Raw genomic sequence first — 14,623 nt, forward strand, 5'->3', positions numbered from 1 at the left:
TTCACGGGGTTAGGTGGTCTCCAACAGGAGACCCAGAAGACCCAAATCCAAAATGGATCTCCAACACAAAACCTACATCTCCAACAGAGTATCTATACGAAAGATTTATTTTTGGTGTTAGGAGAGGTATAACTCAAATCTGAATATCTTCTCTCCTGAAGACCCATTTACAGAAATATTTTTTTTAGTCTTATTGTTGGAGAAGACAAAAAAAATAGGTATTGAACCTATAGCACTACCCAAACATGAAATGGATCTTGTATCTTGGTTAACGGTTATTGGAGACAGCTTGCATACAAAATGCATATTCCAGAGCTCAGAAATGCCAATATTTTTGCTTCACAATATCCATTATCTCATCCAGAACTTTCCTGCTGTTAAACTTATTTACTTAATAACAAAAGATATAAAGGAAAAGGAGGGAAAATATGTACATTATTTTCTGGTGCGTTTTCTTTTGGCATAAGTACTGTAGCGAAACAGTGACACCAGCACTATAACTAATAGGAGTTCTTATATGCCAGTGCAGTAAGACTAACATACCAATTACAAAATGAAGCACAATAGCAACAAAGCTGGTTCTGAACATTTTGCAAGGGAGTATGTTCCAACATTTTCCAATCCACAGGCTTCAAATCAGTAGAGCCTGATCCTCGTGGTTATGTGCTGCTGGCATAGAGGGCAGCGCTCCAAATTTTCCCCGCATTCATAGCAAGTCTGTATGCACATGTGTGTTAACAGCGTAGAATGCACAACAGCAAATGTCTAGTAAGAACATAGAGTATAGTTGGCTAAAGGTTCCCGCACCTGATGTCCACATCCAAATGCAAGGTCCTTCGATTTATACATGCAGATGGGGCACATCTGCAGGTAAAGTGCGTCAGGCCTCTTAGTTTGTAGTGCACAAAGAACATATGGTGTAGCGCATATTTCATCAGTAGATAGAAACTCAAAACCTCAAATACCCTTTGTTTCAGTATTTGGAAGTCATTATTATGGCCGCAGAATGCAAATATACATGTCCAACAACTTAACTACAATAGCAAGCTTATGACTATTATGGTTGGTAGATCAATGGAACATAAAAAGTTACAAGTGAACTGAGAAAAAGTCAAATTAGACTAGGCATCGTACTCTATGGTAGAAGTTAAAGCAACAAAATGCAAGGGCCCATATAAATAATCCTAATAAGATGCGAGAGCACAGCTAAAGATCAAATCTCCAGTATTGCAGTTTAGCTTTGCATTTGGGCATGAAACGGTGGAGGATGGTCAAAGTAAGAAAGATATACGTACAATTCTGTCCTCTAAAGCTCTTTCTGATGCATAAGTGTCAGGTCTCTTTGGGGCTGCAGGCTGCTGCTGTTTCAAGCTCTCCGAACGTTGTTGAAAGCCACTTGTCTGTTGGTCAAAGCTACTTGATCGCGAATAAACACCAGACTGTTGGCTAAAGCTAGTAGACCGTGAATAAGCAGTCCTTGTTGGTGGTGGCAGAGCAATTCTTGGAGTTATTCTTTGGCGGCGGCTGAAGCAGTAGAAAAAAAAAAACAATAAAGTGATCAAATAGCACATTATTGCCCAAAGCTCAAAAGATAGTTCTAATGATGTCAGTATAGTATTGGGAAGCTATATTAGATACCCTAAGAGTTGGAGATCAAGTGTTGCTTTGTACTGTGTAGGGATTTCCATCAGCGCTGACAATGCAAATTCTGCCTCCTTTCTGTCAGCTGCTATGCTCTTTGACATAATCTCCATGAAATTCACAAACTGCATAAAATGAAGAATTCTTCCATGCATATTAATTTTTTGAACAAGAACATTTTGTTGTGTATTATAAATAATCGGTAGAACAATCACCTGGAAATTGTCAAATGACCGAGCAGGTATATTGTCATCAAACTGGTGCATCATGTCCCATGGTCCATCACCAACCCCGACAAGAACAATTGACAAGGGGAACTGGCTGATTTTTTTCAAAAGATAGATGTTATTCTGTGTTTGCCTTATTGTGACAGCAGACAAGGTACAGCGTGAAGGTATTATTTTCAAAGCCCCAATAAGATACAGTACCTTGCTCTTACTATTGCATCAATAGTGTCCCGCTCCTGTGGACTTAATTGTCCAGATTGTGTATCGACACTTCGGGTAACCTATAACCAGAAGTTTTATCAAAGCGAAAAAAGGATAAACAATCAAAATGTTACACTAGAAAAGAGCTTTGCTGACAACCACTTAATGATAAGAAATAAGAGGTGACTAAAATCCTTGTATATAAAACTCTCCCTTTTAATTGATAGGCAGAGCTCCTGCCCATTTGCGTTAAAAAAAATAGGTGACTGAAACAAAGGCAAAAACAAAATGATAATGTGTTCGCCAACCTGTCCATCCGCGATTATCAGAAGAACATGATATTGACCACCAGTGCTGTCAACAATTCCAATTGCTGTCTCAATTATTGGAGCGAAAGATGTAGGTCCTGTTACAAAATTAAAACTATACATACTTTAGCATGCACTTCTCTCCCTGATAAACTACTAAAATTTTAGCTACCATGCTTTAGACCTTTAGTACCATGTAATAAATAGCTAGTTATAATATGAGGTAAAATAGCAGCTCTGCTCCTTTTCTCTCTTTTATGAAAGAACAAACTTGGTTTTGGTTCAGAAAAAAAACAAATGAGAGAGAAAAGCCATCTATATTAAATCTTCACTAAACAAACCTGCTAATCGAAGAGTTGGAACAATTTCTCTGTATCTGTCTAGTGCCTCTTCAAATCCGTTGCATGGGCGGTTCTCTGGGTAAAAGCTGAATACCTCCTGATCATGAGTTGATGCTGCTCAGAAGAAAACAGAAGCACAAGATCAACACTGTGCTTTAAACATGTTATTGAAAACTCATCAACTGATCGTTAGAAAAAGGCAACTAAATGATTACCGTCACCAAATCCGAAGCAGGGAATCAAATTATCTTCATCAAATGCTGAAAGTGTCCTTCCAATAATAGATATAGCTTGCTCATATGGGTTTGGAGTGTTTCCAATATCATGCAGGCAGCGGCGATTAAAGGAAATTTTACCTAACATAGACTTTTTTTGTAAGTTAAATGAAAACTGAAAAGTATTATGATCCAACATGGAACTTTTTTTTGCATGTTTAAACTGAAAAATAGTATGATTCTACAATTGTTGTTTTCATGTTTAAACCGAAAAGTAGTATGATTGAACAACAAATAAAGGCGTCAATTATCAGATCAAAGCAACATGAGTTTTGTTGAGGCATCCTTTCTATAGTGAGACAATACTAATTGTTAGCTTATCCTTTTCTTTTGAAGAAGTCCTTTCCCTAACATGGTTTCCTTTAAACAACAGAAGGGAAGTTAGCATGACACTATCATTACAGGTAAAACCGATGTGTTCAATAATAGTAAACCACAAGCTTTGCCATATAGGCAAAGGCAACTAGATCTGAAAAGAAGGTTTGCCCCCAAAACCAGGCAAATCAAGAAATAGTCTGGTAGCTTAGTGTCTAATGTGTACCAGTGCAGCACAGAGTAGACATAGAGAAGCACAAGTATGCATCTAATTAAGTTAAAAAAAGGGAAATGTCATCTGCTAACCTGTCCATTCATTGCTCTTTGTAAAATCAATGCCTACAATAAGATTTGAAGATTCAAGACCTGCTTGTGCCAAAGCTTCAGTCACCTGTAACAGTACAGAACCATAGAAAAATTGGTGTAGTTACAACCTCAGGTTCACAGTACTCAGAGAGGAGATAGTGCGCAAGACTGTAATAGATGTCCTATCTCACTGGGCAGTGAGCACTGAAGGAACTGAAGCAAAGTATGAAATTGAATACAGTGACAAGCATACAATCTTCATATTACTTAATACATGGCAGTAACAAGTAGTGAAGAGAGTGCGGCAATACAGCCCTTGTAGGAATATTTTTTAAACATAGTTTCTTCCAAAGTTCACAAAGAATGATTGAACCAAAAGACGAACAGTGCCATTCTATAGATAAGAGAAGCAGTAAAAGACGAGGCCATGCCATTGCCATCAAGACATACCTGACTCAAAGAACCATAGTCATCCCCAATCCTGGAATACTTCCTCTGCAACCTTGCGGTTGTTTCTGGCTGTACATTGTTCTCTGAAGAAGGTGCATACCTCGAGCTATAACTGGAGGACGTGTTTCCAGTGTTTCTCGAGTTATATCCCGATGAAGTACTCCCGTAGTCATAAGAGTAGCCATATCCATATGAAGGCTTGGAGTCCTTTTGCCCCATTCCTCAGCTTGTGCCTCTGGACGAGGCCAACACCCAGATGCGCTTCCTGGTAAATGAGGGACAGAAAAACATCAATGAACTCAGACACGAAAGTAACTGGAATGATTCGCCAAAAAAAAAGGTATCCGGAATAAAGCATGCAGTAGCTTATTTAGGAAAAACAGCTTTCTCAATAATTTTCAACGGAACTTTACCCATCAATTTACAAGGAAACCTTTTGAAAGATGCCTTCATGGATGGGATTCCGTTGCCAATAAGGTATACTTCCTAGGAGTACCCTACAGCATCATTTACCTCATTCCATGGTCAAAAAATTTATTTTTCGAACTTTCCATGGCCAATATGCCATGTCGAGTATCGACCATCATAATAGATTGAGAAAAAAAAACGTGGGCCAGTTCCTATACAAACATTGACGATATCGAAGGGCGGCTGAATGAAATTCGATTTCGGCATGGCATATAATAAAAATCAAATACTAGTTAGGAAGGAACACAGGACGAACTCACCACTCCACCAGACTCGATTTGATCCAAAAACTGCCTAAGCCAACCGACAATTCGGCGTCCTCGCCAAGAGGAAAGAAGAAGATATGATGCCGGAGGGGATGAGAGAAGTGGGTACTGGGGAGGGGATCAGGGGAGGTGGGTGGATTGGATGAGGACAAACTGCTGGCGTGAGATATCGGGACCGCGTAACAAGAAAACCAAAGCTACTCTACAAGATCCGACCACCGAATCAGCAATCCACGTGGGGCTCGGGCTCGGGCTCACTCACCTCCGCTCCGCTCTTGTCCCGTGCCGTCCAGGAACGCGCGCCTCCGCTCCGCTCCGCGACGAGGACGAGGAGGAAGAGGAGGACGGGAGTGAGGTGGGCAGCGCACCGGATGAAGCGAGGCGCAAGGGGGTGGGCAGTCACACCGCACCCGCAGCGGATAGCAGACTATATTCGGAGGAAAAGCCCACGGTGAAGTGAGGTCAAGTCAATTGCTCAAGCCGGAGGAAATGCAATGCAATACTGCGGCGGGGGAGGTGGAGTGGTTTCTTGTCCGCCGGGTCTCTGACCCCGCTGCTGGGAAAACGACGCACGACGGAGGAAGCTTCGGCGCGGGAGAGGGGAAGACGATGATTTGGTAAAAGGGCAAAGCTTGTCGCGATCACCAGCACGAGCTCAAAACGTTTGCTGGTGAGTGGTGTTACTGGTGAATCATTATCCACTGACAGAAAGTCAGTTGCGAGCTGCATTAAAAGCTCGGCTCGCGATAAAGCTGTGAAGCTCGATTGAGCTCGGATTGAGCCTTATTTCGAGCCGACGTCGAGCTTCAGCCTTTTCGTTTGGCATGGCTCGTTGTAAATGATTATAAATTTCTAGTTAAATAGTATTTTTCTCTCACATAAATTAGTCAGCGGTACTTTTTTATGAACCAGTAACAATACAAACCAGCCAACCAAACAGGCTGCCCTCGCGAGCCCAATCGAGCCGAGTTCGAATGGTTAAGCTCGTCAACTATTATTATATCATGTATTTTATATGTTTCTATTAATTCATTATAAAATGTTTACTAGTATTATATTTTTCTGATCACGCCATGTCATATTTTTCATTAGAAGTAGTAAATAGAGTATGAACCGTCTCCTGAGCCGAAGTCATTTTTTCTGTTAGGAGAGGGAGTTGTGAAAATATGGTTTCTTCTAAGGGCTTATTTGGTTCGGAAATGATAGGACGCGGCGTCCGTCCCGTCCAGACGTCTTGCGCTTGGGTCTGCGGACCAGCCGGCCTAATACACCTCGTGTCTGTCCCCTTCCGTTGCTCCTGCCGTCCGTCTCATGCAACTTCTTCTTCTCCCACCGCCCCCTTCTGTTGCTCCTACCGCTCACCCGCGCTGCTCCTGCTCCTCCCCCGTCCGCCCTGTTGCTCCTATCGCTGCTTCGTGCTCCCGCCCCGCTGCTCTTGCCGCTGCTCCTACTCCGTGTGCCCGTCTCACTGCTCCGCCGCCCGCCCGGCCCAACGACGCCGACAGGCGCCGCTAGCGCAAGGAGAAGCGCCAGGCCCTGGCACGAAAGCCCTCCAGTCGCCTGCTGCTACGGCTGCCGCGCCCCGATGCAGACAGCAAAGGAGACCGCACCGGGATATGATGCATGTTGCAAGCTCACGTTTCAAATGTTTAAGATGTTTTAAGGTATGTTGTAAGCGTTTCATACGAATGTTGCAAAAGTAGATCGGGATGTTGTATATGCTGTAATGGTTATACACGTATGTTGCAATAGTCTGTCTCCAATGTTTCATCTATTTTTCAGACGTATATTGCAAGTATGTTTATTTAAATGTTGTATATGTTTTTACACATATGTTGCAAGTGTCTTATCTAGATGTTATGTATGCTTGCAATGATTTTCAAATATTTTCGAAAGTGTTTCAGATGCATGTTTCAAATATTTCGTCTGTCTTTTTTTTATGTTGCAAGTGTTGGATCCGAATGTTTTAAAAGTAGATCGGGTGCTGTACATGAGATTGGAAAGCCGAAGGGGACGCGAGCGGTCCCCAGTGCCCGTGGGCGCGTGCCGCGATCAACGTTCGGCAGCGCGGGCCCATGAGTGGACGTGGGAAAACAGACTGCAACTATAGGAGTCCGCACACTAGAGTCCGTTCAGACATCCGAACGCTAGCGGTGCCGTATTTGGTTGGCTTCCAATTCATACCCAACCAAAATCATAGCAAAAGAATACAATTTTATAAATATGGTTTCTCTATCCAAAAAAAAATATTATTATAATTTTGCTCTAAATCAAGCCTTCTAAAGTTTAATTAAATTTTATAAATGAATACTCATAGTTATGGTCGTAAATAAGTATCAGTAGATTGGTTTTTTCATCAAATACGTTTTCGTAAGTATTTATTTGTGTCATGTACTCGTATCGTTTAGTACCCATTTCTAAAATTTTAAGTTTGACTTAGGATGAATTAAAATTGCTTTCTTTTAGGACGGAAGGCAGTAGCTAATAACAAACCTATATGTCATTTATTATTTATTTTTATTTTTCAAGATTAAACTTGTTAAAGTTTCCCTTGATTATACAAAGCTACTAAGGGGCTCTCTGGATGAGCTAGGGCCAGTTTCAAGTTAAGGCTAAAAATTAGCTTAAGTTAGCTAAGGCTAACTAGTTAACTAATAACTAGTTGATGGCTTGTCTAAACAATTAGCCTCACCTATTAGCTCTCCTATTTTGATGCACTATGCTTCATTTTAGCTAATTTTTATGTAGCTAGTAATTAGCTCTCGTATCCACACAGACCCTCCCTAAGCATCGATGATGGACTTATGACACCTTGTTTCGTACCATTTTTCTGTAACCCTTTTCCTTCTAATAATGAGACAAATATCGTTGGAGACTAAAAACTAGAGAACCAAGTGTGAGCTTGAAAGTGCATCTAACCCTTTAGTAGGTTTTGGAAGATTGAATGACAACATGATTAAAGGTCTAACTTGTTTGCTAAGCGTTGGACAAAAAATGGGTTATCTCACAAGTACTTGATGAAAGCCAAAGTGATGTGTTGTTGTATAAACAATCTAGTTCGAACACAAGACAATAATGCAAATGAAATTCATGCAAGGCTTATTCACTGTGTGATTTCTATGAGTTATGATAAAGTAAGCACATTGAAGAATTGATTAATGAGAGATAAGGGATTGTATATGGAATGGTCTCATATTTGAAGCTTGCTAATTTGAAATGAAAAGACTTCTATACAAATGAGCTTAATGGTTGATTCAACATAAAGTGTGACTTGATGGCTTGAGATGGTGAAGATAGCAAGGAAAGGCTTCGAGGTACTAAGCAAGAGTGAAGGGCAAGCGATGGCTTGGCTACCGAGGAACCTAGCTAGGGTGAAGAAGGAAGTACTTGCATTTAGTTGAGGTACTTTTTTTGAGCATGCATTTAGTTGAGGTACTAATCAAACTATGATGGCCACATTAAAGTGGAGGATCAAATACATTGGATAAATTGTTGAAAATGACTTGATACATTTGAGGTTAACTCACATTTATTGAATGAAATCAAGTGACATGCTCAAGATGGCTATGCTCAAGAAGAAAATCAAAGATTGACATGTTGACACCCTTTCTTGATGAAGATTGAGAGCTATGGCATTTGGTTTGAAGAAAATCAACTCAAGAGGTTTAAGCTTTATTTTCATTTAATCTTGAGTAAATAGGTATGCTGTACTATTAAGAGGGATGCATCATGTTGATAGATGATTATTCATAAGTGCTCAAGCCAACTCATGTGAGGTTTGAGTGAGAGAGAGACACAAGAGCTAACTCACCTTCCTGTGGCCGAGCCTACCAAACATGTTCGATATGCCTACCGAACATGTTCGGTAGGAGCATGGTCACAGTGACTTCTTCTGTGTCCTCAAGTTTGGTTCGTCGGAAGTTTCGGCAAGGGTCAGGAGTTTCGAATGTCGAAAGTCCCGACAAGCGTTAGGAGTTCTGACACCTCGCACGCTTTTAACTCTCTAACTTTAGTGCGGTGTAAGTCATATCGAATATGTCTAATATGCCTACCGGACATGTCCGGTATGCCTGTCCAGAGCCCAACGGCTAGAAAACGGCTAGTTTTTCAAAAGTGCTATAAATACCCCCAAGCCTCCACCTTTGGAGGCTGCTGATTCTGCTAGTTCCCATACACATTTTTGAGCCTTGAGAACACTCCCCAACCCTCTCTTAGTGAGTGATTGATTCCTATTGCCAAATCCAATTTGTGGGTTGAGTGAGATTCAAATTTGAGAGCAAGCCACCCTTGAGCACTTGTGCATACTTATCGATCTTATGATTCGCATTAGTTACTCTTGGACTCTTCAATCCTAGATGGCTAGGCATCGCTAGAGAGCATCCAAGAGATTGTGGTGTGCCTTGGAAAGTTTGTAACGGTCGATTCCACCGCTGCAAGGGAAGGGATCAACTAGTGGAAGGAGGAAAAAGGAGTTGGAAAAGACTCCAGCTAGAGTGGACCTTTGTCAGTCCTTTAGAGTTGACCTTTGCTGGTTCGCTCACAAGCCCCTCAATGGAGAGTAGGACTCGATGGAGTCTCAACTTCAGTAAGGCAAATATCGTGTCTCAATTCTCTCTCATTTGATATTTGTGATCCACTTGGGTTGTGCTAGCTCATGTGCAGGTGTATATTGTGAAACACAACTCTTAGTAGGTCCCTACAGCTTGAAGCAAAAGATTGGAATCAAAGCTAGCAAGCTTGGAGTTTGGTGTGCTGACCCCGTGCATCTCAGACATGTCTGGTATTTTACTCTTGTGCTGATTTTATTTGTTCTTCACTTTAATCTCTATGTTGCAGGGTTGTGGCTCCTATATTTGTTTAGTATTTGTTATATTCTCTATGGTTAGCTTGTGAGGGGTTAGTTTACTCTATTTTGGAGCTTCCAAGCTCACTCTAATCATTTCCGCATTTGAAGGTATTAATTTTCAGAAACACCTATTCACCCCCTCTAGGCGGCATCCTAGGTCCTTTCAAGTGGTATCAAAGCAAGGTCTCATTAAAAGCTTCACCGCCATGAGTAAAGGATATCAACGCCTATCCAGTTAGATCCCGTGCTTCTCCAAAATGATGGTTCAAACTTTCTATCTTGGTCAATTCATGTACTAAATGCTTTTAGGACTATTAGTCCTCTTATTGAGCATATTGTGGATGCAAGCATCCCTCTTCCTATAGTTGATTGGAGCAACTATAAAAATTTGCCAAAAGAGGAAGAGAGATGTGTGCAACTCAATGCTCAAGCAATTAATATCATTTTGAGTACATTGAGTCACTACTACACTCGCACCTTTCATAGACACGTCGTAACCCACATCGTAGTCCAATTTTGGCCTCTATAGTAAGCTATCGACAGTGATGGTCATAGCCTTCATCGTCACCATCTGGGACCGACTGTGGTGTACACTAACACCATTGATTGGCTTATGATCCATCCATGATTAGGTCCTTACTTTAGTCGTATTAGAACATGACCCAGCTGTGGATGTATACTGTCGACGAAATATGGTTGGCAGTCTACCTAGGGGTATGCCTAAGGTAGTAGATTATCGGTAGACAAATGCGCAAGCTACAAACAAGATGGTGACGCAAGACAGACATGAGGTTTTATCTAGGTTCGGCTGATGTGAAGGCGTAATACCTACGTCCTATGTCTGATTGTATTGCTGTATGTCAATGAGAGATGTTTTTGAGAGGGGTCCCCTACCCGCCTTATATAGTCTGGGGGCAGGGTTACAGATCTAGAAACTAATCCTAACCAGTTATAATTGCCATAGGTGGCCGAATAAGGATTCCTATTCTAACCGACCAAGATCTTGCTTGATCTCCAAATCTACCTTGATTCCTTACGCGGGACTCCGAACAGATTGGCCGGGCCGCGCATGTCTTCTAGTGGGCCAGACCCCCTGGTCCGGGCTGGCTCAAGCCTAGCCGTAAGGGTATAGGGGTTAATACCCCCACAGCTAGTCCCCGAGCACCATGTATTATGCTGCGACACGTCGTTCGATCCCCTTCGGCTAATGCGATCTGTCTTCATGTCATCTCCAACTGGTTGAAACATTGACCAAGTGAATGTGCCAGTATTCTGGTCAGAACAGAGAGCAGTAGACCATGATTATAGCCGAAGATTCTGGTTGTTCGAAGAATGCATGGTGCTCTAAAGAAAAAAGAAAAAGATTTCTTTCCTAATCAAGTGTGCCCACTTGTATTTCTGAAAAGAAATATAAGTAACCCTTGTATAGTAGTAGGTATAGCCAATAGTCAGGGCATAGTGGTTGAAAAACAAGCACATTCACTGCAAGGTGAAGTGTGCCCACTTAGTCCCCGAGCCTGGTAGTAGGTGACGTAGGCACGTGGTGCCAGGGTCTAAAAAGAATTCCTAGTTAAGTTGAGAATCCAATCGTCGTACAGGCGATACAAGATGCACCGGCAGGTGCATCATACCGATGTAGTCCTCGAGCTTGCTAGAAGGTGAGGTATGAGCCTTGTAGCAAGGTCTAAGTGAGAAAAAATAAATGCCTCTTAACTGTATGCGAGTACCGATCACATGTAGCCAAGGAGAGCGGTCGGGGTAGTCCCCGAGCAAAGCATAGGTAAATGACAAAACCCCAAGAATAACCGTAGTCAGTTTAGTCCCCGAGAACGAGGGCGATTGAGACTGTCCCGAGCACGAGAGTGGTCGGAATAGTCCCCGAGCACGATGGTGGTCTGGACAGTCCCCGAGCACGATGGTGGTCTGGACAGTCCCTGAGCACGGTGGTGGTCTGGACAGTCCCTGAGCATGATGGATAGTCACGATAGTCCCCGAGCTTGAGGGTGGTCTAGATAATCCCCAAGCACAAAAAGTGTGGTAAAAAACTATATGCCACTTGTACTATTATTTCATGTATTTAATTATTCATTTGCTTGCTCTGTCAAGTCCAATCTGACACAGCTGGTCAAAAAAGTAGATGGGTATAGCACGTCATACTGCCTTTTTGTCTTATCAAGCAAACAGTTGCGTGACACCTGTAAGTAGGTGCATCCACGTGGGCCCTCCCACACTAGCAACGAAGAGGCGCATATATTGGTGTAGATCTCAAAGCTGTGAAAACAACCATCTACGGCGCGTGCACACGTCTCCCAAGAATCCCGGGTAGACAAAATGGCATAACTCTTGGGTTAAATACAGTATAGGATAGGTAAGTTAATTTTTACTGAACCCCCTTGCCATTCGTAGCCACAACTTTCTTCTTCCTCTCGCCAACCCTGATACATCCGAAATTGCCACCAATCAATCCTCCGCCATTTCCTCATTCACCAGCAAAGCCAGATTCATGGCGAAAAGTGATGCGCAGAAGAAAGCAGGGGTCATGGCGAAGGAATGGTGGAAATCGAGAAGCAACGAGTAGACCATTGAAGACCTCATCACCATGGGGGTACTCCACAACAAGGAGCTCGCAAGATGGCATGCGTCGGAGGGCGAGGGGTACCCCGATCCACAACCAGGTGAGATTGTGGTGTTCGAAGGTTCGAAGACTTCTTTAAACAGGGATTTGGGGTTCCGATACATCCTTTTCTTCAGGGGCTCTGTCTTTACTATGAGATTGGGATTTGCAATCTACATCCTAACTCGATCCTCCTTGTCGCCACTTTCATACATCTTTGTGAAGCATATGGCGGCTTCTAGCCCCATTTCGATTTTTTCCACCATCTTTTCTATCTGCGGAAGAAAGGAAGCGGCGATTCGAAGATAGCCGAGGGTGTGTACCTCAACCTCCATGACGGCATGAAAGCCCAGTACCTACACTGTCCATGGAACACGTCGCTCGATGACTGGTACAAGAAATGGTTCTACATCCGTGAAGAGCCGGACACGATCACACTGTGCGACGTGGGCTACATTCCAGAGAGGAGGACAAGCTGGTCAGAGAAGCCTGAGCACCTGGAACAGATTCCAGAGATATTTGGAATGATCCTGTGGAAAAAACTATATGGTCCGAGCGTGGTCGGAAGCTTCATCAGCCGATGGATCTAGCCCTGCCAGAGGAGAGTATATTCTAGCTATGAATATCATGGTAGCACGGACCCGACAAGGACAAGACAGGGGGCGCTTGACAAAATCGATGTCAAAGCCAGAATTGGAGAGCTATTTAACTTAGCTGATCCAAATTATGCCAGATTGAGCGACATCGAGCATGCTTTCAAGCTTGCCTGACCTCCCCCAAAGGTAACATGTCTTGCCCTGTACCCGTAGTTTTATATTGTGGTAGGATAAGTGGAAACTTACTGTGTTCACCCATTTTTGTTACCTAGGTTAATGGTCGGGATAGGGCAATTGTGTTTGTGTTGCCACCCCCTGGAGTGGAGTGGCCACAAGGAGCTGGTCCCACCACCCAAACCAGCATCGAGATCGAAGGCGAGGACATTGACTGGGCGGTGCTCGGAGCTGGAGAGGAGGCAGCGGTCCTAGCTGCTGGTAAGCGGCCGGCTGCCCCCAAACAGCCAAAGAAGAGATCAGCAACCACCCTGCTCATGGGGGGGGGGGTGCTAAGTATCAATGAGCTCGAGGGGGGCCCGAAGGAGAACCCGGCCAACAAGCGTCGACACGGGATTTTTGCCTGGTCGGATGATGACGCAGAAGAGGGAGAGGATGCAGACACCTTTCGACTTGTCCCTCAAAAGAGGAGGAAGCAACTGGAGTCAATGGAGCAAGGTATCTCCTCCACGCCTGTGGGACCCACATTATCGACGGTGGTGAAGGATGCAGCCGGGCCGACCTTGGGAGTACCTGGGCAAGGGTTGCGACCGGCGACAGGAGCGACAACTCGACCGAGCATGCCACCGACCACTGTAGCGGAAAGGGCAAGCGGCGGAGGGGTTGAGCACCAAGGCCCAGCGATAGTGTTGGATGTAGAGGGAGACCAGGCATCACCCGCATAGCACGTGGAGCAAGTACGGCCGAAGAGACACGCCTTCTCCACATCATTTCGCGCATCCAACATGTAAGTATTTGTAACCTTGATATAAGTTAGCAATTTGCATTGAATATGGTTGCCTTCTAAACTTATCTCGGATGTACTAGTTTGGCGTCCATAGAAAGTCTAGACCAGCTAGCTGGAAGTAGCATGGCGCCGCCAATAAGTGCAGAGCAGACTGCCCAGCGGCCGACCATCGAGGAACCCATAGTAGAAGATCCGTCGAGGTTTCAGCAAACAAACAGTCAAACAACAGTCCCCGAGTAGGCGGTCGAGGGAAGAGCTGAGCCGAGCACGAGTGCTCCGAGCGCTAAACCTACACGTTTGTCGATGCTGCAGCCCGTGGGAAGTCCATGGTGATCACAGAAGCTGCTGACGCCGGACCAGCACTGAGACCCGAAGAAGAGCCTAAAGAGGACGAAGTGGAGGAGGTCCTGGGCCATCCGTAGGACAAGCGACAACATGTGTATGTGTCGCGTTGGTAGAACGACCAATGGGTTGTCCATGAGGAAATCCCGGAGGTCAAAAAAACCAAGAAAGTTGAATGGGCAGCGAAACGGCTGGTGACGGAGGTGCAGGTAAGCTTCGCTTCACCCTCTGATCTTGCTGTCTAGTCGCAGCTGTCTTACTTAGCTATTTGCACATAGGACTTAATGAAGACCGCAAGGTACCGCAAGAAATGCTTCGACCAGATCGAGGGGATCGCTGCAAGCAATAAGGAGCTGTCGGTGGAGGTGGAACGCTTGTGCTAGTGACTTGAAGCCACCAACCATGAAAAGACGGTGCAAGAGTCCTAGAATCAGAACCTAGTCATCCAGCTTAGTAATAAAGAGCG

The 14,623-nt window shown here is 43.9% G+C and overlaps 1 protein-coding gene across 2 annotated transcripts; it reads right to left on the reverse strand.

Moving 5' to 3' along the window:
- Nucleotides 1-383: 383 nt before the first annotated feature.
- LOC136527186 (E3 ubiquitin-protein ligase RGLG2-like) lies at nucleotides 384-5,395 on the reverse strand. Of its 2 annotated transcripts, none has more exons than XM_066519806.1 (12): nucleotides 5,061-5,395; nucleotides 4,065-4,329; nucleotides 3,615-3,699; nucleotides 2,934-3,074; nucleotides 2,719-2,832; nucleotides 2,378-2,475; nucleotides 2,070-2,149; nucleotides 1,857-1,962; nucleotides 1,639-1,766; nucleotides 1,296-1,524; nucleotides 808-864; nucleotides 384-717 (listed from the first exon to the last, which is right to left on the reverse strand). In XM_066519806.1, the coding sequence occupies exons 2-12, from the start codon at nucleotides 4,281-4,283 to the stop codon at nucleotides 637-639; spliced, it is 1,338 nt and encodes a 445-aa protein (XP_066375903.1). In that variant the 5' UTR covers nucleotides 4,284-4,329; nucleotides 5,061-5,395; the 3' UTR covers nucleotides 384-636. The 2 variants fall into 2 exon arrangements, with proteins under 2 accessions (XP_066375903.1, XP_066375904.1); XM_066519807.1 differs by lacking the exon at nucleotides 5,061-5,395 and adding an exon at nucleotides 4,793-5,045.
- Between the last annotated feature and the right edge of the window lie 9,228 nt (nucleotides 5,396-14,623).

This window comes from Miscanthus floridulus, chromosome 19 (genome assembly GCF_019320115.1).
Source record: "Miscanthus floridulus cultivar M001 chromosome 19, ASM1932011v1, whole genome shotgun sequence".
Classification (NCBI taxonomy): domain Eukaryota; kingdom Viridiplantae; phylum Streptophyta; class Magnoliopsida; order Poales; family Poaceae; genus Miscanthus; species Miscanthus floridulus.